Source organism: Molothrus ater, chromosome 1 (genome assembly GCF_012460135.2).
Source record: "Molothrus ater isolate BHLD 08-10-18 breed brown headed cowbird chromosome 1, BPBGC_Mater_1.1, whole genome shotgun sequence".
NCBI classification, from domain to species: domain Eukaryota; kingdom Metazoa; phylum Chordata; class Aves; order Passeriformes; family Icteridae; genus Molothrus; species Molothrus ater.
Genome location: NC_050478.2, coordinates 3865796 through 3891649, shown reverse-complemented (window position 1 = coordinate 3891649; position 25854 = coordinate 3865796). Strand labels below are relative to the sequence as shown.

Here is a 25854-nt window from a genome sequence, read left to right as displayed (position 1 = left end):
TCCTTCATTTTTACACCCAATAATTTTGCCCTTTCTCTGGTATTATGACATCACTGACATCACCTTGTGTAGCCACCTCAACCCTTGGGTGCTTTCTTGGAGGCCTGTTGATTTTTGCAGCTCTTTCTGTCATATTTTATCCTGAAATTCTTAGTGTAGAAAGTGAATTATTTTCCTTCTCTGATATAAGGCACTGGTTGAGTATGACCACCAGATAGTGAGGAATTGTGAATTTAAGGACCATTTTTAGAACTTGAAAGGTCTTAATGAGTAACTGATTAAAAGAGGAGCAAGAGAGATATTTTGGACCACATAGTAACAATCTTCCTGTATTTCAGCATCCAAAACCTTCTGGGTTTTTGGGTTTTTTTTTTCTACCACATTAAGAGAAATGTTAAATGCAGCACTCAAATGGCAAAGTCTGTTTGTCTGGAAATATCACCTGATGGGCACCTGCCCTCTCCTAAAACTGGCCTCACTCTCCTAACCAGGGGCTGCCCTCTCTCTTCCACTGCCAGCATTTATGACGTGCCCTGGGGAACTGATTCTGCTGGGGGAAAATAATGTGTATTTCTAGTCTGGATCAGCTCCCTGCTCCTGCTCCCTGCAATGCCCACAAATGGCTGTGGCAGAGAGGGAGCAGCCCAAAAGAAGTTGAAATGGGAGAGGAAAGAAGAGCTGAAGCACTGTGTGGGCAACTAGCTGTGCCATAGCCTTGCTGCCAAGCTAAAAAATATTATCCCAGTGGAAATAAAACCAATCAAGCACGCTGGTACAGGCCCCATATTCTTAAACAGATTTAATTTCAAGTGCTTAAACAGATTTAATTTCACATGATAAAGAGTTAATGCTCTGCATTTTTTGCTGTTTAAGCAGCTTTAGTTGAAATCCATCAGCCCATTTAATACATTATATGAGCAAAATGAGAAAAATTACCAACCTCTTACACTGCAAGGAAAAATTAATTTGACTGCATGATTATTGACTCTGCATATTTTCAATCTTAAAAAATGATAATTCAGGGCTTCACTTATAATTCTTCTTTGAGCTCTGGGCTGTATAAAGTTTTGAACATTCCCTTTTTTCCTGGGAAATGAAATATTCATCCGTCACATCTGCAAAACCGCCTATTCTTGGAACTGTGGTTAAATTACTAAGGCCCAGCCTTCCTCCTCCCCTCCCACACCTTCCCTCTAAATCTCAATAGTATTAGAGAAACATCATGGCAATAAGAGACTGTGAGACACCAGTAGAGACTGAAATTTCCTTTTATTTCTCTGTAGATTTGCTCCCAGTATTACACAGAAGCATTCCTAGGTCCATTTTCACTTTGGACACTGCTGGTTGCGTTAGTGACTTCAAGAAAAATGCCACCTGTAGCTTTTTTTCCCCCCAGTAATGAATTTAATACCTTTTTTTGGTATTGGTATTTTTTTGGTATTGGTATTTCTTTGGTTCTTTGGGAAATATGAAGCTGCAGCAACATCATCTCAGAAGCTGTAACTATTCAACTCAAATTATTTGCTTTTAGCTTTGGAAAATCCATGGGGTTTATGTGTCGATGAAGTAAGTTGTTACCGCCTTTTTTTAGTTAAATTGTGAAATAATAATTTAGAGTGTTAAGGTGTCCTTCATCTTTCCATCATCATAAGAAAACTAAAATCATGAATTATGGACTGGTTTAGATCAAAAGGGACCATCCAGTTCCAATCCCCTGCCATGGACAGGGACACTTCCCACTATCCCAGGTGGCACCAAGCCCTGCCCAAGCCTGTTGAACATTTCAGCTGTAGATTAATCTATGTGTAAATTCTTTGTAAGTGCAAGAGTTTCCCCAGAGAAGTTGTGGAAACCCCATTCCTGGAAGTATTGAAGCTCAGCCTAGATGGGGCTTGGAGCAACCTGGTGTTGTGGAAGGTTGGGACCAGATGATTTTAAGGTCCTTTCCAAGCCAAAGCACTCTGTGATTCTGTGATAATGGAGAGGTGTTGTAGAGGGAGAAAAAGTGGCAGGAAAAAAAAAATCCAAGAGGTTTTTATAAGTTTTGGGATGTTGTTCTGTGTGTAGGGACAAGAGTGCAGAAACAGGGATGTGGCAGGGCTGGGAGGAGGCAACAAGTTGCTGTGAAATCACCCGATATTTCACAAACTGTGCAAACTTTCAACAAAAACTAAAATCATTCCACAAAAAGCTGCAAGGGAATCCTTGAGAGAGCCGTGAAAATGTCAGGTTTTCACCTTTGGAAAGCTCAAGGGGAGAAAAGCAGCTCCTTTTACTGCATATCCAGTGTCTCCTCTGCAGCTGTGCCATCCTGAAGGCAAACTGCCACCACTAGAAAACTTGGCAGAGGAGCTGCTGGAACAGGGAGTGTGTTGATGGTGGAGGTGATGAGTGGAGAGAAGATGTAGTAATTACTGATCTACTACGTGCCTGCCTCTGCTCAGGAGGAGTGTGGGAGCCCGTTTGCACAGGTGGTGGTGTTCCAGGACGGGTAGGAAGTGAGAAGTTTGTGCCTGTGGAAAATTGGTCCTTCAGATGTGCTTTTATGGTGAAGCTAATCAGCTCGAAGTTCTGTTGGTTATTGTGGAAACTTTTTTGTTTAAATGTAAAAAAAAAAAAAAAAGAAAAGTTATTTAAATGAAATAATAATAATAATAATAATAATAATAATAATAAAGACCCACAAGCCCATTATTTTCCTTTAGACGTGTCTTTCTCCTTAACCACAAACAGCTGGAAATTTGCACACAACAGCAACAGTAGGAAGGAATTCATTTTAATGGAATGTCTGAGCTGCAGAGTGGCAGAATCAGGCTGAAAACACAGAAAAGCCAGGTTTTCCAAGATGATCCATGGGGATCAGAGCTCCTATATTGTAGATTTCAGCATAAAACCTCTCTATACCAATATTCATTTTGCCTGAAAAATGAAAACCTTTTGAGATATCTTACACTGGGCTTTCTCCGTGTTCCCTCCTAGGATGAAAAGTGGCAGGCAATGCCTTCTGTGGTTTTTATAGCCATGACTTCAACAGTGCTGAATAAACACACAGAGTGCTTCAGATGTGGTGGCTGAAATGGAAAATTCTGATGTGGACACCAGAAGCTTACTCAGAGGCAATTTATTTTTCTAATACATGGACCAAAAAAGTGCAACCCCGAGGAATGGGAGACGTTGCTCCTCTGAAATGAGTCTGTTCATGATCCTTCTTCAAACACTGGTTGAAGTGGCTGTGGGGTGCATGGTCAGTAGACAATTTGTGGGACAGCCTAAAGGTTATTAACCTTCAAGCACTGAGGCATTGCATGAAACCTGATGGGTGCTCAGCCAGAATTTTTTTCTTAAATCTGCAATGTTTTCTGGGAAGGAGGGGAATGTGTCCAAATTCTGGCATGATCTTGTGATGACAGCACTGGTCGTGATGGTTTTATAAGATTTTCAAGGGTTATAATAATATTAAATGTTTGTAAGACATCTAACTGTTGCAGTCTTACTACTGAAAGCACTTGGAATTCAGGACAACTTGAATATTTACATTCTCCCCAAGTGGGAATACAAGGTAATCAGCAAAATGCAGGTAAGAACTGAATATTGTCAGCAAACATTATTTTGAAGGTATGTGTGATGGTGAATTAAAACTTTGTCAGTTTAATTTCTCTTACCAGCTTTTTTTCATTACTACTGAAAAAGTAGATGTAACATTATGGGCTGAATTTTTTCCATGTTACACCTCTGCAGGGAAATCTTACAGTTCTTGAGATTCTGTAGCTTCTGAAATGAGTTTAGGAAAAAGTATGAGATTTGCCCATGATAAATACATTTACAAGTGTTCATTTACCAGTCTAGGGCTTCATCCTCTGGAATGAGCTGATTAAAACTGACAGGAACACAGCTCTAATTTTGTTTTAGACAAGCCTTTGAAAGTTAGCATAATTAAGGAAGGTATAAGGCTTTAGAGGAAACTGAAATAAATCCTTAAGCATACACTGCAAGGAACATTTACCCCCTTCAGCTCTCCAAAGACACTTTCTTGCATTGGATATGCTCAGTTCCCTCCCAGACCCAACCTACAACCAGGTCCTGGAGGCTTCAAGAGATATTCCCAAAAGCAGGTACAACTTCAGTTCCTCACAGCTGTAGTGACTCTGGGAGGGGAGAAGCTTCTTTCCAGGCTCTCAGCATTCCCTGTGTAGGGAAGCAGACAGAAAACATCTGAAAGAATTGAAAAAGATGAGCAGGGTTGATGGACAAAGAGCCATGCCAGAGGTGAAAACAGGGTTGTAGGATGGACTTTTGTGTGGAAAGCTGGGAGCTGGGGGTTATAAATTAATTTAAGGACTGACATGAGATGAGAATAGAAGAACAGAGAATGATATTTGAAAGAGATTTCATATCTTGAGTCTCTGATCTTGCGATGTTGACACTTGCCTAATGTTGATGGGGAATTTGAAGTCCTTCAACAGGATATCAAGATGATACAAACTGAGAGACAAATGAAATAAATTTCCCTTTAGTTCTGAGTAAGAATGGGTATTTCTGAAATGGAATTCCGCTGGCCTGCCTTGAAGCTCAGGATGAGATGAATGAGCTGAGTGTTTGTATTTCTAGACTTTGGCTAAGAGACTCGACTCATTGACATTCAGACACTGAACTTTCAGAAGTCAGAAGCAAACTGGGAAGAATCCTCTGTGAATTTTGCCTTCAACTCAATGCCCAAACAGGTACACAGCAAAATTTGTGTTCATGTGCCTGTCAGGAGGCTTTGATTTTTGCATTTTAAAGTGTAGCATGGCAGTCATTACACTCCATAAAAACACCCAGATACACTGGATCCACATAAGAAAAAGGTTTCATTATAAAAAATTGATACTAACTCTTAGGAGAGTGTTTCTCTTATGCCAATCATGTTGATTTATTAGGGGATTAGGAACACTTAGGACTGTCCATCCCTCCAAAACCATTTTTGTATTTAAAGAAAGAAATTAGTCTTGCCAGGATCATAGAGAATTTCCATAATCCTGGCATCAATCACTCAATTCGTCCAGTCCAGTCTTTGGGCAAAATCAAAAAGTTGCAAAGCTTGAAAACAGCGTGGAGAATTGTTAATATTTATCTCCCACTTCACATCCCTGTTACGTCACTTCTGTGCAAAAAGATAAATGCTTCAAATCAGCAACTGAGAGGAGAAAGAGAAGCCAAAAAGCAGGTGAAAGATGCTAAGAGAAGCTGAAGAAGTGAGGTCTGGCTCTTGCTTTGGAACATGAACTCTTATTCTTTATATCACAGTGCCCTGCACACCCTGAGTCTGGCAGTGCTTGTAAGTAATTGCATGGGAAAAAAAAAAGCTTTTACTTCATTGTCTTTCAATAATTGTTCATTTCCTTGTGGGAGCAGATGGTCAGATACAGCTTTATTTTAATTTTTTTTCATGAGTCTCTTTTCTCTCTGTTTGCTTTGGATTCCAGTTAAACAAAGCAAGCTGCAATGAAAAGTGTGAACAGCAGCAGAAGGGACCCACGTTGCGGGATCTTTATATCAGTTTATTTCTCTGCTTTCTTGTGACACACTCAGTACAGAGAAACACATAAAGAGAAACTCTTATTTTGTGTGTGTGGGCTTTGAAAGACAGTGACAAAGAAGAAAAAACTGGAGGAGGGCTGTTACACCAGAGCAGCTGAGTTTTGATAGAGTTTTCTTTAATTTCAGATTCTGCAGGGTTTCTTTTGTTACAATTTCATCTGCCTTGGTGGTAGCACTGATATTATTTGGCATGTGAGCAGCAGAGATGCTGCAGGTAACAAAAGAGTGGAACCAGCAGGGATGTTTAGAGTAGATTTAGAAAAATCCAAAGCCATTAGAAAGCTTGGAGGTCTTGTTGATATCTCACTTTGGACAGAGATTGGCAAACCAAGATCACACCAGTATCAGGAAAGGTTTGTGCAAATCAGGGGCAGGATATTATCTTTGCTTTTGAGAACAATCACATCTTCAGCATCTTCCTTTTGCCATGCCTCCTCTACATCCTTTTCTTCTTTCCTGGGAATCTCTTCCCTGAAGGGACATTTCATGAGGAGTGACACAGCAGCTTGAGGTTTTTTTTTTCTTCATTGAGGAAAATAAACCACTGTGAAATGACTGAACAGACTTTTTACTGATGTGAAACAAGAGATTCCTTTGTATCACCTGTGTGACAAACCCACTTCTCTGTAGTAGGAGTAGATCAGAGTGATTGTTCTTAAGTAGAATATCAGGATTCAGTGCTAATGGTTAAACATATGACTGAAGGTCTCCATAAGAACCTGCCTCATTTACCCAAGAGAAACAGAATTTTCTTCTACAAATTTGGGTTGCTTTCTATATTATTATTATTATTATTATTATTATTATTATTATTATTATTATTATTATTACTTATATACAATTATATACTGATCAAAACCAAGTCTATGTGTTAGTGTAGAATGAAAATCTCCTAGCCTGGGTTGCATACTAGAGGATAGGTGAACAACCCTCATTTGAGTATAAAATGGTGGAAAAGCAGCTCTGTTTTTGTTGTGGGTGTAATTTCTTCATGTGCTTTCTCTGGAAAATATGAACTCAGCTCCTGGAGAGGTTTGGAATGCTTAAGAGACTGACTCTCATCTCCTTAAACTGGGGGTCTGCTAGAGGTAAAGTGGTTTGAGGTGATAAATATACCTAAAACACAGCCTGGGAGTGGAATAAATCTTTTTCGTTTATTTAACCTGAGTTTCTGTCATATCAGATCTGGCACTCAGTGTCTGCTCAGGCAGTGGTTAGTGCTGACTTGAAAATCAACTGTGACAGCACCTCCTAAGGCTGGCTCTTCTTGAAGGAAGAGGCAACAATTTAAATACCTGGTACTGGATCAGCCTCATCTTTTCATTTGAGATGCATGTGCTAAATTAAGTGTTATCACAATCTGGAGACTTAGAAAGTAAAAGTAGAAAAAAAAGACTTTCCTGGAGTTCCTGGACTGGTGAATGAGCCAAACAAGCTTTGCTCTTGCCATGAACATTTCAGAGAGCAAAGGGAGTTTTGCCAGGCAAAATCTAGCAATGTTTTTTTGCCAGGAGAAATAATTTAGAATAGTGCAAATGGGTGCATTTCCTCCTGCTGAGGTTTTTCTGGGCACAGTTCGCTGAACCAAGAGAATGTTGTAAAAGAGATTTTCAGTAAATGGTTTGACTGTTTTTTCTACTGACTAATAAAGCTGCTTCTTGCAATAGCTGTCATACACCGTGGTTAGGGAATTTTCCTGCAGTCACTGTCCAGGGTGAGCACAAGGGGAGAAATAATATATGTTGGCATGAAAAGAGGCATCAAGACAGCAAAGCTTTTCAAGAGAGATGCCAATTTTCTGTAATTCTGCCTGCCATTGCATTTCTTAGTGAAGAGAAATGGAGGGTCTCTCTAGACCCCCTGGTTCAACTGATCTGCATGACACCCCTGGGGCACCTCACAGGTCAGATCTCCTCCTCCTGGGGCAGGGCAATGTCTGTGCTCTACTCCATCCATCCATCATCCATCCATCCATCCATCCTCATCCATCCATCCATCTATCCATCCATCCCTCATCCATCCCTCCATCCCTCATCCATCCATCCATCCATCCATCCATCCCTCCATCCATCCATCCCTCCATCCATCCATCCATCCATCCATCCATCCATCCCTCCATCCACCATCCATCCATCCATCCATCCATCCATCCATCCATCCATCCATCCATCCACCATCCATCCATCCATCATCCATCCATCCATCCATCCATCCATCCATCCATCCATCCATCCACCATCCATCCACCATCCATCATCCATCCCTCCATCCCTCATCCATCCATCCACCATCCATCCATCCATCCATCCATCCATCCATCCATCCCTCCATCCATCATCCATCCATCCCTCCATCCATCCATCCATCCATCCATCCATCCATCCATCCATCCATCCATCCCTCATCCATCCCTCCATCCCTCATCCATCCATCCATCCATCCATCCATCCATCCATCCATCCATCCATCATCCATCCATCCCTCCATCCATCCCTCCATCATCCATCCATCCATCCATCCATCCATCCATCCATCCATCCATCCATCATCCATCCATCCATCCATCCATCATCCATCCATCCATCATCCATCCATCCATCCATCCATCCATCCGTCCATCCATCCATCCATCCATCCATCCCTCATCCATCCCTCCATCCCTCATCCATCCATCCATCCATCCATCCATCCATCCATCCCTCCATCCATCCATCCCTCATCTATCCCTCCATCCCTCATCCATCCATCCATCCCTCCATCCATCCATCCATCCATCCATCCATCCATCCATCCATCCATCCATCCATCCCTCCATCATCCATCCATCCATCCATCCATCCATCCATCCATCCATCCCTCCATCCATCTATCCATCCATCCATCCCTCCATCATCCATCCATCCATCCATCCATCCATCCATCCATCCATCCATCCATCCATCCATCCATCCCTCCATCCATCCATCCATCCATCCATCCATCCATCCATCCATCCATCCATCCATCCATCCATCCCTCCATCCATCCCTCCATCCATCCATCCCTCCATCCATCCACAGTTCCCCTCCTCTCACACACACCAAACTCCATTCAGCCTGGAGAAGGAGCTCTGCTTTTCACTGCTGCCTTAAACAGATCCATGGCACTGCTGTCTGCAAATTTGGCAGGAAAACCACATCCTCCTAAAAGTGCAGTAAATGAGAAGCAGATGATCTTGCAGGGCAAACATGTGGAGATAATGACATTTTTAACTACCAGGGCCCAAACCCCAGAAAAACAAATGTTGTGTAATTAATCCACAGCTGCTCTCCAGCAGCCTGAGAGCCTCGAATTTTTGGTCAATATGCAGTTCAAATGCTCTGCAGGCCAACAGGAGACATGGACATGAACCTGGAGGGGAAAGACCAGCTTATTGGAAAGGACACAATCTGCCCTCTGAATGAACTGAAAGCCAGAGAGTTATTTTCCAAATTCCCTGAATATTAATCTTCTATGGGTGGAAGAAAACTGAGCCATATGCCAGCCACCTGTTTACCATGCAAGTCTCATCCTGGGTTCATTTTCTGTTTTGTCTCTGTGTTTTTGTGTCTATATTCACACATGCAGAGCACACCAGTACCAGTGGCCAGGGTGAAGAGATAAAAGTCAGAGTGTCTCTGATCACAACTCATCTTTTGGGACTGGGGACAGAGGTTAAGGCTGGACAAGCACATATTTTTTAATTTTTGTGAAATAGTCCTGTGCACTTCAGCCCGGTGGTGCATCCTCAGCATCCTGGGTGTAACAGCCTGGGCAGATTTTGTCCTTTTCCTGCCCAAAGTTCTCTGTATACCTTCAGATCCTTCTGTGGTTCCCATATAAGTCTAAATAAGGACTAAACAACTGAATGTCTCCTGCTGTTCAAACCCTGGGTGTCACTTTTTTCTTCACACCATCATACCAAACCAACAAATGCTTTGGTGCAGAATGCTTTTTTATTTTCCAATAAAGGAGTTTTGCCTCCCACCCTGTGTAAAGAAAGGCAGATGGCAGAAAGGAGAGAACAGATTCACTCCTTTTGGAGTGAAGAGCTCTTTCAGGTGACGGTTTTGCAGTAATTGTCTGTGATTTCATGATGCTGCTTCTTTGGAGGTTGGCAGGGCTTTGTCTGTGCTCAGGTTCTGCAGCATTTCCTGCAGCACTGATAAGAAAATGAGCCTGATCAGGGGCATTGTGCTTTTCTGGGGCCTTATTTAACAGGGTCTAGCTTAAGTTAGGGTGTAAATGAATCCTGCACTCAAACTCAGGCTCTAGCAAAGAGATCTTTTATTCTGAATGTAGCCAGAGGAATTGATAAACTTTTCAGTACAGAGCTGTAACTACCAGCTTGTGCAGAGACAAGCAGCCTTTGGATGGAAACCCTAAGCACTGTTCTGTGTCCTTAAACCTTTTTAGATGCAAAAGTAGGTCTGGACTTAATACCTGACGAGATCCCATCCAATCCCTTCTAACTAATCCCCCAAAATTCTCCTCCTGGTAGGTTGCTGGGAATGTCCACCCAGAATGTGATTTTATGGTGGAGCTGAAGAAAAAGGAGGCTGAATGTCTGGAGGCCCCACAAGAGCATGGAAATGCAACATCACCAGGTATCCATCCATGTGTGAGGGAGAGGGAAGGGACCAGAGTCAGGACATGGCCAGGGCTGCCAAAGGACATGAGAATTTTATTTATGCTCCCACATGCTGTTGTGTTGTCAGCTCTTCTTCCATCTACTCCCATTCTTTCCCATTTTTTTTTATTTTTCCACAGTCCTTCACATTCAAATATTTACCAGAGTCAATCCTTGTGACCATGTCTAATTCCTTGGCATCATGCTTGCTTGTTTGTGAGGATGTGCTGATCTTTAAAAATAGGGCAACCCCTGAACAATTATGGTGATCTGATCTTTCTTCCAGCCTCACTCTTCATTTATTGCATTCTTTCTGAAAACTCACCTCAGTCTAACACAGGGGTCTAACTAAAGCAGATTAAATAGCACTCTGGGGGTGTTTATTTCTCATAATAAAAACTGTGGCTAAACTATTTTTATAAGATATGGAAGGGGTGGAGTGGCAGAGTTTAAAAAGGTTTGGGGTTTTATTTTGCTCAAATTTAACCATGCTTAAAAATATATTTCACTTTCTGTCTGAGGTTGCAAGAGAACTTGGGACAAATTGTTGTGCTGGCCAGAGGCAGATGCTGGAGAGATTCTTGCCTTACCATGTCCAAACATCCTCTTTCACTTCATGAAGGAGCCAGGTGATGTCCTACCATGGTTATTCCTGATGTGTGTCTGGCAAGAACATTTCTAAAAAGGGAGGGTGAAGACAGAGAATTTCATGTTCCCATGAGCTGGATCAGAGAATTACTGCAAAGATTTTAGGAGGATCTGAGGGACCTTAGCAGTTCTTCTCATATTTTAAGGATTATCCATAACTGGATTTGATTTCCATAGTCTCTGATGAGGCCCTGGTTCAAAAATATGCTGAAATACAAGGAGTGATTATTGTATTTGTGGGGTGCCCTGTGGCAGGGAGGAATGACGAATCTGACTCTATGTTCTCAGAAGGCTAATTTATGACTTTATGATACTATATTATACTAAAGAATGCTATACTAAACTATACTAAGGAATACAGAAAGGATACTTGCAGAAGGCTAAAAAGATAACAATGAAAACTCCTGACTCTGTCCAGTCTCCACACAGTTTGGCCCCAATTGGCCAATGAGTGAAAACAACTCACAGCAGAATCCAATGAAACAATCACCTGTGGGTGAACAATCTCCAAACACATTCCACATGAGCACAACACAGCAGAAGCAAATGAGATAAGAATTGTTTCCCTTTTCTCTGAGGCTTCTCACTTTCCCAGGAGAAAAATCCTGGGTGAAGGGATTTTTCCAGAAAATATGAATGCCACAAGTAATTCCTTGGTTTCCATGTGCTTTGGGATCAGTTTGTTGTGTGAGTTTCCTTCAAAGCTCATCTGGAGGCTGTCTAGGTCAGAACTTAAGCTTGGGGTTTCTTGAGATTTATGCTGTGATTGGTGTGGGATGAAATGAAAGGCAGAGGAATGAACAATGTGATTGCTCTTTAAGACCAAGGTTGGAGATTCAAAGCAGAATTTAGGCCTTGGAGCAGCACATGTGCTGCAAAACTGCAAACAAATGCCTTTGTTTCTGCTCCCTCTCTGGGTGAACGTGGCCAGTAACAAAATGTGAGCCCACAAGGAGCAAACCACCTTCCAGGAAAGACCTGGATTTGGCAGTTCCACAAGAAAAAGAATCTGCAAAGCCCAACCTCAGCCACATCCAACACATGCTTGTTATAACCAAGGGATAAGGAAAATCCCTTTCATCTGTGCAGATTCATTTCCTGCCCTGGGATTCTTGACTTCTCCTTCATCTGACTCATAAATATTGTTTGTGGAAGCAGGGAAGGGGCTGCTTATCCCAGCTTCTGATCTGCTAGGGAAGAGTAAGCCCCAGGGGAGGTGGGAATGAGAAGGGATATGGTGGACGGATGACTGCTGTGCAGAGCAGAAATTTATGGAGCAAGTACTTCCCAGTCTTCTCCAGTGTGCCCGATATAATTCCTTCCTTAGTCCTTCCCACCTCTACTCCATCACCTCTTCTCTCCCTTCTTCCCATTGTTTGTCTGTAAATAAAATACAAAGTTTTGTATCTGAATGTGCACAGGAAAATTTTCCTACTGACTCTGTGAGATGCTAATGATCATCTTCTCCTGGTACACCTTTGTACCAGCCAGAGGTCTTCTCCTGGTTTTTATTTCCCATATTATCTTGCCCCTCATTGAGAAAATTAAAGACTTCTTTTCCAGCTGGGATGATAAAAAGAAACTGCACAAAAAAGGGCTGGTCTGATCCATTCCCTCCCTACCATGTGGCCTGTCCAGTAGAAGATGAGATCCCTCTTGAAGAAGTAAGTTCAATTACACAAATATATGTGAGTGGTGTGCTGATGTTACAGTATTCCTTTCTATTCCTGAAGAGGAAAATTCAGAAAGAAGCTGAAATTTCTTTCTAAGTATGGGAAAAAATTCCAATTTTTACTCTGGCCACTTATTTTGTAAGATAACCGAGACTGTTTTATTGTTCAGGTGTAACAATAACAAAGCCACCTGTAAATTCACAAGTATAACAGACAAAGATGTACCACAAAATGCTCATAAAATGTGAATTAAGAAATTTCAGTAATATCAGTCAGCAAGATGAATTTGTAGTATCACAGCATCTGTACAGAAAATGTGCTGTTAAAAGACCACTGTTCCAAATTTAGCAATATCTAAGGAAAAGAGGGGTTTGGGGTGTCTCATGCTGCATTAAATATCTAATTCAACAATGGAAAAAAAAAAGTCCCAAAATCTCTGTAATGCAGATCAGAATTTGACATATTTCTTCAGCCAGATTTTCACTGTTGGTGATATTTTGAGGTTACAGGCAGAGGAAAAATATAGTGCTTGACCTTTAATTAATAAGGATGAAACATGGCTCATATCACCATGGAGAGATCTTGTACAGGTTCTCAGAGTGGCTGTGGTTGCCCCTGGATCCCTGGAAGTGTCCAAGGCCAGGTTGGACAGGGCTTGACACAACCTGGGATGGTGGAAGGTGTCCCTGCCCATGGCAGGGGATGGCACTGGATGCTCTTTAAGATCCCTCCCAACCCATTCTGTAATGATTCCATTATTCTGCCTAAAGGAAACTCAGTTGTGGATTTATCCACTTAAGAAGTTGATTATTTTCTGTTTTACACATCTGATTTGTTGCCAGCTATGGCCAGCCTAGCACAGTTTTGATGTTTCTCATGGAATGGTGCATCCAGACTTCCTGGCAAGATTTGGAGCTCTGAGGCACTTCAGTGAGCTCTGGCTGGAATTGTGCATAGTCAGAGATTTGGTTAATCCTATATGACTCACAGTTCACCCATTAGACAGAAAAACCCCATTATGCCTGGTTTCCACCCCATTTAACTTCATCAGTCTCAAAAGAATACTGTGAAAATTGGAGCCAATCTCTGCACCATGGATCTGTCTTAGTGCTTTGGTCAGGATCAGGTGGGAACTTTCCAGGGATGTCTCTTGGCTGTCCCCACTTACTGCATTCACACTGAGGCATGCTCCCAGAAAGGATCATCTGGTTTCTTATGGATAAAATTGAACTGGAAGGTAAATTCAGGGTGCACCTGCTGTGCTCTGAGCAGTAACAACAGCTCAGCCCATTGGGTTAGACTGTGGATAATCATAAATGTGCACACTTGGATGCAAAGTCCTTGGCATAAAAGGTTTCACTCTACTAATCCAGGAGTTGGAAGTACATGAAATTGGAGGTCCCTTCCAACCCAAACCAGTAAAGGATTTATGATTCTATGACCTGCTCTTTCTAAGGCAGTTGTAGTGATAGATCCTTTTTGTGGGTCACAGAAACCAATGACGTCTCATTTTCTAAAGACTTGGATTGTCTTCTGAGAGTGTTTTCCTTCATTAACTATAAAAGTAAAAGGATGAGAAAAAACAGGTTTGTATTAATAATTAAACAGCTCAACCCTGTGGCCAGGCTCTTCTCATTCTACTACAGACTCATATTTAGGCAGCTAATTTTTAAGCACCTAAATAAATTAAATAAATATCAGTCTTATAATGCGTGAAGTTCCATTTAAGGCTCAAAATGAGCATCTCCCTTTCCCCAAGTGAACTGTAGGAATGAACTGCACAGCTGTGCAGATTTTAGGTAATAAAAGCATTGAAATGGGACCCCAGAGACAGATCATGTTAGACTGGAGTTAGATTTGCAGCCTAGAGTTTATTCATTCTGTTTTCTGCTTTCATCTGTGATAGCTGAAGTCAACTTATCCTCACTCAGGGATTGTGTCTGATAGAGGAGCCACTTAAATTGAAATGGATTTTGACTGGCATTCCAACTGAGCAGCAGTTGAGTTTGGCAGCAAGAAAAACAGAGGAAAGAAACAACCCCAGGGGGAAAAAAAAAACCAACCACAAAAAAAGCTCCAAAAAACAAAACAAAACAAAAAAAACCCCACCAAAACAACCCACCACAACACAATAAAAACTGAAAGGAGGAATAGACAGCAAAAATGGAAGTAGGGAAGCAGAGAGCAGGAAAGCGGAGAAAAATAGAGAAATGCTGATAGAATTCTGTATTCATCATGCTGCCAGAAGCATTGTCCTGCTAACTGCTCGGGAGAAAACATGGTACAGAACACAACATTTATAAAAATTGTGTAAGATTTTGAACAATGTCTTTTTGAAGACTGGTGTGGGTTTTTTATGTTTTTGTGAATGAGCTCCAAACTACCCAGATCAATACATATTTCAGCATCAGATTGGGCTGCATCCACACACCTGTGGAATGGGATTACACAAAAGAAACATAATGAGTGATTTAAGTTGAATTTTGCCGTGGGAAAGAAGAGGGGGAAAATTAGGCTGTTAGGGATGTCAACAGAATGGAAGCACCAAACAAAGTAAAAGAGACAATTTAGTAAAAGCCTGTCATTTAACAGCAACTTGTGTGACAAATTGTTCTCTTTTCTAGCAATCCTACTTTTCTACTATAAAGATCATCTACACTGTGGGATACAGCGTGTCCATCTCCTCCCTCATTATTGCTGTGACAGTTCTGATTGCATTCAGGTAAAGGTGTTATCTAACCAAGATTCTTTTCACAGTTCTTAATTTCTTAGACTGTGGAAGACAACATTAGACATAACAAAATAATATAAGTAGAAATTCAGGCGAATAAAAGTTTAAAAAAAATCCAGCTATGTTGGTTAAATAATATGAAACTGAAGCTGGAAATTAAAAGGCATCAGAGAGAGCCAGGAATAAGATTCAGATCTGGGGAATAAACCCAGGCTGTGTCTTGGCAAAACTCAGCAACTCACTTTGATCCTGAAGAACCAACAGAAAAATTTACTTGCTTTAGGCTGGAATGAAGATTTTTTTCATAAACTATGCATGCCTGCCTGGAAATGGCTCCAGGAAATTTTTAATAAGAATATACACAAAGGACTTGATTCTGAATGAATGAATGTTCCTATCCTGTTCATTGGATTGATTACTATTGAAACATTTACCACTAAAGACATGTTTTAAAGTTAGTTTCAGAATTTGGTCACATTTGGTGAGAATTCTTTCTTACTGAGTTAGGTATTTTATACATATTTATAGATATTTTCAGGTCTAATTAAGACTAAAAGTATTTTATAATTTCATGTAGATTTAATGTCTGCCACCATGTGGGATTTATTTTATTAATTTTTTATTTTATTTATTGTATTTCTGTGAGACAAAAAAAAATAGAAAAAGAAAAAAAAAGGCAGGAGTTTTATTATTATGCTGTGAGAATCAGGGTTCTCTAGGGAAAATTTCTTGACCTCTGCTGGTTCCTAGTTCATGTCTGGAAGCCACCAGATATGTTTATTGACATCCACTCTGACCTCAGGAAAACAAACCAGCCCAAATGAGGGGAAAGAAAGAAACAATGGACATAAGGAGACGCAGTAATAGGGAGGAAAAAGTCATAATTAACAATGGGGTTGACATTTGAGGTCAGCAATAAAATTCTGCACACTCCAGGTGAACTTTCAGATTAGGTGACCCTCAGATTACTGGGTCTGGATAGAATTTGGCTTTTAGTGGAACTCTGATTATTAACTCAAGTCCTCATCTCCAAATGAAAGCATGAAGCTGTATAACTCCCTCAAAATCTGTATATAATAACAGCAAAAATTTAATCTTAGTTAACTGGGAATTTAAGGTAGATGTGTGAATTGAATTTAAAGTAGATGTGCAAATTGAATTTAAAGCAGATGTGCCAAATTGTTTTAAAGCTCTTCTGTGCTTTTACTTAATTCATCAAAATAACTTTGGCAAAGTAAGGAAAAACCTATAATTCTGGTTAACAAGTAAAGAGATTAAAATGTAGATTGGGGCTGATTTGCTTCACATGAGGAAGTTTTCTGCCTCTCTCTGCAAGAGCTCAGTGGATCAAAATGTTCTTCCTAAATGTGTCGGGAAGTACCTGAGATAAAACAAGGGTTTATTGTCTATTTTATTTACTGCAGCACAACAAAGTTAATTACCTCAGAGTGACCTCTCTTTTTTCCCAGGAGGCTTCGCTGTCCCAGGAATTATATCCATGTACAGCTCTTTTTTACATTCATCTTAAAGGCTATTGCCATTTTCATTAAGGATGCTGTCCTTTTCCAGGAGGAAGGCATTGATCACTGCAGCTTCTCTACAGTAAGCACATGAAAAGCGGGATATTGTGGTATTTGATGTTTTTATGTACCATTTATTTATGGTTTCACTTTTCATCCCTCTTTTTTACGAATTTTTCTGATAATGAAAATGATATAATTCTTTCATTCAGTATATTTTACTTCCATAAATATGTGCATTATGGTCTCCTATGTTCTTAAAGCATCCATTTGTGATGTTGCAGCGCTCTAAATGAAATTTGGACTTTGACATAGCAACAAAGTAGTATCATTACACTGTTATGTGTCAATAACCTGAAGTCTAAAATTGAAGATCTCTGAGTACATCAAAGAACAACTTTTAAAGCTTATTCTTCTGGAAATGCTGGGTTTCCTGTTCTGGTTGGAAGCTCTGATCTGTAAAGCACAAGGCACTCAAGGTACCAGACAATGAATTTAGCATTCATCCAGCCCCAGATCTTGGCAATGGTTTTCAAGCCGAGGTTTATGGGATGGTTCTGCACTGCTCACAGCCACGCAGAATTTTAGAGCTGAGCATAAGGAGAAAAATGGGTCCCTGAACCTTTATTCAAGGAGCATTTGACACTGAAGGTACACTCAAGGCAGTGAATTTGGGAGAGAACTCACATGCTTGGGAGCCCAAGTTACATTTCTAACAGGGAGACGGAAAGCAAAATGCAGAGGGGATTCCAAAGTTTTATCATGGCTAAAGCCTTACTACTCAGAAATCCATTTTACATTTGAAGCTCTCAGTTTAAACATCAGTTAATAGTGAGATCTTGTTCTGGGTAGAACCCAGCCAATATCACAGATGTGTCCTCCATGGTCAAACCAAGAGCTGTGTCTCCAAGCAATGCCTAAAGTGTGACTTTCCTGTTCCTCAGACTGAATGCAAGATCTCTGTGGTTTTCTGTCACTACTTCATGATGACCAATTTCATGTGGCTGCTGGTGGAGGCTCTCTACCTGAACTGCCTGCTGCTCTCATCCCTTTCTCATGGAAGAAGATATTTTTGGTGGCTGGTTCTCTTTGGCTGGGGTAGGTTTTTACGAATTTTAAAGGAAATTAGTAAAAGGCAGGGTGTTAAATGAGGCTGGAGAAGATAAGGCTTCACAGAGACTACAGAGCAACTTCCAAGGGGTACAAGAAAGCTGGAGAGGGATTTTTCCCAAGGAATGGCGTGATGGGACAGGGAAATTCCGTACTGTGAGAGTGGTGAGACCCTGGCACAGGTTGCCCAGGGAGGCTGTGGACTCTCCATGCCTGGAAATGTCCAAGGCCAGGTTGGATGGAGATCTGAGCAACCTGGGACAGTGGAAGGTGTCCTGTGGGTTGGAACCAGGTGATTTTTAAGGTGGCTTCTCCCTCAGGCCATTCTATGACTCCATCATTCCATGATTCCATGGTTCTATGATTCAATGACTCAATGATTCTACGATTCTACAATTCTATGATTCCCCAGTTCTATGATTCTATGACTCTATGATTCCATAATTTCATGGATCTATGACCCTACAATTTTATGATTCTATGATTGCATGATCCATTCCCATTAAAAATACTGGATGTGGAACCCAGTTGATCTAACTAAAGAACCTAACCTGGGCCTTGCTTCCATTTTATTTTTATGTGCATACTAGCCAGAAGCAATCAAGTTTTTTATGGCAATAAAGCCCTTGTGAAAGGGGTGGAAAATCAATTATATTTGAGAATGCACAAAGAGGCATCCTGCAGTCTCAACCTTCTTCACCCCACTGAAAACACCTCTGAGGAATTATCACAAACACCAGAATTCAATGTGCCTTGTTCTCTTTGTTCAGAATGGTTACACAGGTTGGGAAAGGGAATTGTTTTTTTCCTAATCAGGAACTTTTTTATTCCTGGCATTTCTACAGCCCATTTTTTGCACTGAGATATTGTATGAATGGAGCAGCTCTGTCCACTAAATAACAGGACAGGCAGTGAAACAGAAACAGCTCCCCTCCGATTTTGTTGTTGTCTGGAATAAATTGAATTGTTCAGACTTAGGGATCTGAAACCAAGTGGGTGCCCACAGAGAGTTGCTGGGGAAGGAAAAAGCAGAGCACTCCTCTATGGCAGGTGAATGCTCTTGGCCAGAGGAATATTTTATTGCTTCAGGGGGGGAAATCCATGTCTGTTGCCATCAAAGATTAAGAGAGGGCAGACAACTCAGCAAATAGAATCACTTTTTGTGTTTTAGGGACTGTGTTTAAAACAATTCCTGTTACAGGTACTGACCCCAAAAGATAATTCCAGCTCTCAAAAATGATTGATCTGTATCATTGCACCAGAATTTCAGTGGACAATTGGATTAATTATACCTTATTTTGAAATATCTGTCAGGTTTTCCAACACTTTTCACCCTTATATGGATATTGACAAAATTCTACTTTGAAGACACAGCGTAAGTCTTTGTTTCCCACACTATTCCATATCCTTGAGTTATATTTTTAATTGATTGCAGTGATTATATACTTATGTTTTTCTAAACTTATTATCATGTTCACAGATGTTGGGATATTAATCAAGGCTCTCCTTATTGGTGGCTAATCAAAGGACCAATAATAATTTCTGTGGGGGTAGGTACTTCTCAGTTTGCTGATATTACTTAGAAGAAAAAAAGGCTTTTGAATTAAAATTGAGTTTCTTTGCTGAGTTGTAGGAACAGGAATGATAAATTTCTACTGTTAATTGCCTGGGTCCAATGCAAACTAAAAAGTTCATCCTTCAAACAAATTGAAACTTTCCTAGAATTGTCAGTTTAGTTGAAATTAATAGCAAATTAGTGGACTCAATATTCCTTATATTTGAAAACAAAATTTTAGCATAAGAGCTCAGAATCAGACATAAATTTTAATACAAAACTGTCAAGGGAAATAGGTTTCTGTTCAGAGCTGACAACTGATAACAGCTCTTGAGCCTGGCATTTATTGAATAAACTGATGGACTTTAAATGATCATCACAAATGTTTACTCTCACAAGTCATTAAACCCAAGCAGTGCTTGAGAAAGCAGTTAATGGATGACCTTAAGGTCAGCTATTAAAGCTTAATTTAATTGGAGGACAGATGGATGCAAATGAGGGGTATGGAATCACAGAATTTGGGTTGGAAGGGACCTTAAAGATACACACAAACAATGTGAGTGAAGAATCTCAAGTTGAATTCTGGCCAGAGCTTGCTGTGTTTCAATAAAATATTTCATATCCTTCAACCTCTGTTATTTCTTCTGCTGGAATTCACATAGAGCATCACTAATGGATAGAATGAGAGTGGACTTTCTGGTAAAATGAGGACATTCTTAGACAAAATTAAACATTCAGCCTCACTTAAGGAAGATCTGGTGTGCACAGACACTCCAAAAATGCTTGGGGAGAATCCCTCTGATCATGAAAAACCGAGCAGCCTCACAGACTTTGCGTAAAGCTGTGCCAGATTACAACTGCAGAAGAATTTATTTGCAAGTTAGGATGGACCCTGACTGCTTTAGAGCTGAGCTAATGCTCCTCAAGGGCTCCTTAAGGCCCACAAAGGGAAATGGGCACTTTTGGCAAGTTTCAGATTCAGATTCACCTGAATATCTGCCTTGGGAGGAGGTGAGCTGCCCCCAAGCCCACCTGAAGCTCTATTCACTCTCCTGGCTGGTACTCCACTGACTGCAAAGGCAGAGCAGGGTGATCAGCTCTGATGGAAATATCTCATTGTAGAGGTATTTAGGCAGAAAAATTCTAATAGTGCCCAGAGAGATCAGCCAGAACTTAATGCAATGTTTGTCTCTGAGGAGAATCCAATGGATTTGTGCTACAAAATGTAAAAGAGGTAAAACATAAGTGATGAAAATATTTTGCTGAACAAAGTGAAAGTCTCAAGTTTTCACCTTCAGCCATTTCTTCAAGCAGGAATGCAACTTATTTAAATACTTGTACGCTGCCAGCAGGGATAGCATTAACAACCTTACATTAAAACTGCACAAATTACATTGTAACCAAAGTAAAAAAAGAAGACTTACCAGATTTTCTCTGCAAAGTTTTCCATCCGAAATTAACCTTTTCTTTTTCTTCCCTCTCACCCCTCAAATGTTATGAACAGGTCAATTTTGTCCTATTTATCAACATCATCAGAATTTTGCTGAAAAAACTAGACCCTAGACAAATCAACTTCAATAATTCTTCTCAGTACAGGTAATGTATGGAATATTTTTTAAAAAATCAATTATTTCAATATTAATAATAAAAAAATATGTTGTCTTTTCTAAACAGAGAAGTACTTGCTCAGTGTCACAGACAGGCTCAGTTAAATTGGTATTAAATTTTAGAATTCCCAACCTTATCCCACTCCAAAGGAAATTAGTCAAAGGGTGAGACTCAAGCCACCTCATATTGGCCAATGGGATGTATTCAGATCAGCTCAGATGTCTGCCTTCCAATTAAAATCAATGGGGAGACAATGAAATTAATTCAATTGGAATTAAATCTCTTATTTAGGACAGGAAAAATTACCTTCTATATCTGCCTTTCTCTGTATGAGAACTGCAAAGGAAGACATCATATTTACTTATATTATATTTATATATATATATACATATATACATATATATATATATATATATATATATATATATATACACATATACTAGTTCCTTTTTCACTTCTGTTCCCACTGTGGCTCACTGAGTGCATTAGCTTTTACTCAGAAAAATGATATTACCTTATTTCTTCTCATCTCCTGTGCTAGACGTCTGTCAAGGTCAACTCTGCTTCTGATTCCTTTATTTGGAACCCATTACATTGTCTTCAACTTCCTCCCAGAATATACCAGCCTGGGGGTTCGTCTTTATTTGGAGCTCTGTGTTGGATCTTTTCAGGTAAAATTACCACAGATCCTTTGGTTCCTTCTTACCAGTTTTTTTATTTTAGCCTTTTGTCCTCATCACAAGAATTGCACAAAAAGAATCCTCAGATTCTGAAACCAGTGTCTGCTCACAAAGTTCCTGGTTCTCTGCTGAGTTAAAATGTCTGAAGAGGTGACAAACCCTGCTTGGCTCTAGGCTGGCCTCCAGATTTTGGAAATACAAAATTTCAGATAAGTGTGTAAATCGGATGGGTTGGCCAAAGTCAAGCATGGAAAATCTTGCTTGCTACCAGTACTTGTCCACCTGCCTTCCCTGACTCCACTAACAAATTCAAGCTGACTTGGGCTGATTTGAATCCTCCAGAGGCAATCAAAGTTGTGTGTCCAGCTGCCTTGCTAATTCTTTGTTAAAGAATAAATTGATAATTAAACATAAGCATCAAGCAGTGTCTGGTGCATGTACCAGCCCCACACTGGCTGCTGTCCCAAGGAATGCCACGTCCCTTCCCCTCCTGAAAATATTGGGTTGATGGCCCCCACTGCTCTGGATTGGCACACAGGGCATGGAGAGCTTGAGGAGCTTGATGCCAACAAGAAAATTCCTGCTCTGGTGTCCCCTCCAGGTGGTTTTGCTGCCTGAGTTATGAGCTGGGCAGGATCTGATTTCCCTTTGCTTCCCTCCTGTTCCCTGTGCTGCACCTCAGTCCAAAGCAGCAGTTGTGGGAATGCCTCCAAACCTCCCCAGGGACCAGATCTCTCCCAGGATGGGTCCATGGGATTCTTCATGGGATGGTTCTCAGGGAGCATCACCAGCAATCCATGAGTTTGGTGCTGGTTTATTCCTCTTGAGGATTGACTCTGCTGTGTCAGTCCTGCCCAACAAACCGTGTCCATCAATCCTGACCCTCTGTACAGGGAGGGGACCTTCACTGAGCTAATGAGTAGTTAATGAATAATTTAATAGAATAAAAGGTCAAGGTGTTGAGCCAGGATCTGGTCATGTAGATCCTTTGACCTCCTAGGATTTGTCCTGGATTTATCTCAGTTCAGAATCTTAACAAACACATTCAATAGCACAGATTTGGCTCTCATCTGGTAGTCTACAGAAATACAGAATTTGGCTGGAGAGCTGTGTGACCCATCCATGGATCTGCTTCAGCAGTCTCTGTTTTACTTTCTTTCCAGCTGTCAGTGAGTTGGGCTGGAGAATGGACCACACTTCCATAATCATCAATCACATTTGTGAATTCATAGCTTGTGCCTGATTTTGATGAAATGCCACTAACCAGGTGTTTATCTTTAAAGCCATTCAGCTTTATTGGAGATCCATAAATTATCTTTCAACTTCCAGCAATCTCCCACCTATATTGATACTCACTAATTCACATAACATTAAGTCAGATAATGTAACTGGCTTTTTCAGACTGTGTTATCCCTCAAAACTTTTTTTTTTTCTGGTCTTTTTCAGGGGTTTATTGTGGCAGTTCTCTACTGTTTCCTGAACCAAGAGGTAAGGGAACTATATCAGATATATTTTCCACAATACTGCCTTCAGTGGCAAATATATAGTTAACAATCAGTTTCATACAAAAGATAACCAAATCTTTCATTTTCTTATGACTGTTACATGGGTAGTGATGTTGATGAATTTCATTTCAGTGATCTTCATGGGAATGAAGCCATCTAGTGGAGAAATGAACTTTTACAACTTTGCTACTCTGTCAAGTATTTTTGATCCTTTCTGCACATTTTTGTCCTATAGCAGGGCTTGGAAAACCCCTGCTAAGTCCAGATCTGAAAATACAACTTGCTTCAGTGATGCAGAGGGATCTCCATTTACTGAAGGTCTATGTTTAAATTGGAAAGAATTTAAATATATACCTTTGCCCAATAGTGAAATATAATTTTTAGTATTTTTAATAGTCTCATGAAGCATCTCAGTATTTCTTCATGTTGGTAAATCTGATTTTCTGTTTAGAAAGTATAAGTCAGAATTTTACTGTTGATGGGAGAGGAGTCTGTCTTTTAGCTTAGTGTCCATATCCAGTCTAGATGCGATAATAATGCATCTTAAAGGAATTCTACAGAAAATGTGAAAGTTTATCCTCCACATTTTAGAATATGTTGAAACTCTGGGATTTTCCCTCATTTTCTGACTCCAGAGTAGCTGAGATTGCTCCTTTGGGATATGACTGGGATTCAGTTTCAGACTAACACTCTGCTGGATTCTGTCTGCAGCTCCTGAAAAGGAGAATCCTGTTCCACATATGTCCACCCTTCTCTCCAGAAAGGGCATCCCTGGAGGGTCAAAGGTGTTTTTAGGAGATGAATCCTGCCCCTGATCACTCTAGACTCCCTGGACTGTATTGCTAAACCTTCATTTTCCAGTTTAAATTCAAGGGCTGATTAAGCTTTCAAACAGTATTTAATCACCTACATGTGCCATGGGCCAAACTTTCTGAACTCTATCAGAATTTTCTGAAATATTAAATTAAATATTTTTAAATATATTAACATTCTTAGCCTTTTGGTTGAGTTTATGGCCATGAATTACTGGTTTAATGATGCTTGTGTTTAGATAAAAATCCTGTCATTAGTTTGTTAATAACCCTAATCCCTTCTAACCACAGACCACAGCTGCACATCCAGACACACAGCACTTCCATACAGAAATTCCCTCCCTACTAAACATCTGGGGAATCACACTCCTAACAAGAATCAGATGTGACAGGAGGCTTTGGTGGGTGGCCTGGACCCTCTCTGTGCTCCTGTGAACATGCCAGTAGATGACACACAATGACACAGCTGTCAACAGCACACAGCAAACCTCTCCTGACTGCTGCTGGCTTTCCCCTCATCATCTCAGATGGCAAATCAGCATTATTTCCCAGCCACAAATTGGAGAATGCTGATTAAGAAACTTGCTGCAGATTACACTTTTCTAGAAGCAGATGGAACCAAGAAAACATCCCTTAGCAACTGAGAAAGAGCAGGCAATGTGGAGAAAATAGATTTCATTGTGTAGGCTACGTTGGTGAGATCGATGGTAGAATAAATATTCATAGGAATATTTAAAAAAAAAGGAGAAGGTATATGAAAAAAAAAGCTGAGATGTTTTAGAAATGGAGAAAATGGTTTACAGTGCTAGAGACCTCAAGCTTAGTACTGATAGAACTTCAGGAGAAGTTTTCATCAGTGCAGAAAGATGGCCATGCTGAGACAGGATTCTACTTCTCTCTATCAGCTAAAAAGGAAACTAACTTGTCCAGAGATGTCTAAAAGGTTTATTCTTTTCTAGCCCCTTTTTCTGTCCTGCTTCTTTCCCACTGTCTGCTCCCCAGAAGAATTCCACCACAAAAATTCAACCGGCTTTTTCCTTTGTTCCTCAGGTGCAAGCGGAAATCGGCCGGAGGTGGCACAGGAAGAGATATGGGCTGGTGCCAGTGTGGAGGAGGACCAGGTGGACTGTGCCCTCCAGCTCTGGGGTGAAAATGACCACATCTGTGTGCTGAAAATGGCCTCAGGCTCTGGAGGGAAAAAATCCAACCAAACAAACAAAATTTTACCAAACATAACTATTACAGTTTATCCCGAGCAAATTGGAGAAGGATCCTTCAATTCTGACCATGGGGCTTTTCTGCAGGAAAAGCATTGCAAGGACAGATTAAACCCTGATTAATCTTCTAAAACAAAATAATCCTCTCAGTGATAACTCTGTGTGCACCACAGCACACATAAAAATCACCTGTTCTGGTTCACTTCTACACTTTCACTGGTAGAGCACTGTGGTATTTTCGGGGTCCCCCATCAAGGGCAGGAAAGATGAATCTGACTCCATGTTCTTAGAAGGCTAATTTATTATTTTATTATATTATATTAAAGAATGCTATACTAACCTATACTAAAGAATACAGAAAGGATACAGACAGAAGGCTAAAAGATAGTAATGAAAAACTCCTGACTTCTTCCAGAGTCCCAACACAGCCTGACTGTGATTGGTCATTAAGTCAAAACAATTCACATGAAACCAATCAAACAATCACCTGTTGGATAAACAATCTCCAAACCACATTCCAAAGCAGCAAAACACAGGAGAAGCAAATCAGATAATATTGTTTTCCTT

The 25854-nt window shown here is 40.5% G+C and overlaps 1 protein-coding gene across 1 annotated transcript; it reads left to right on the top strand.

Annotated features, from left to right (window-relative positions):
* The first annotated feature begins 5260 nt into the window (after positions 1–5260).
* GHRHR (growth hormone releasing hormone receptor) lies at positions 5261–25243 on the top strand. Its single transcript, XM_036396195.1, has 13 exons — positions 5261–5317; positions 10100–10205; positions 10750–10857; positions 12440–12540; positions 15174–15271; positions 16750–16882; positions 17745–17898; positions 19225–19285; positions 19391–19460; positions 20970–21061; positions 21615–21744; positions 23200–23241; positions 25121–25243. The coding sequence occupies exons 1-13, from the start codon at positions 5261–5263 to the stop codon at positions 25241–25243; spliced, it is 1275 nt and encodes a 424-aa protein (XP_036252088.1).
* The last annotated feature ends 611 nt before the right edge of the window (positions 25244–25854 follow it).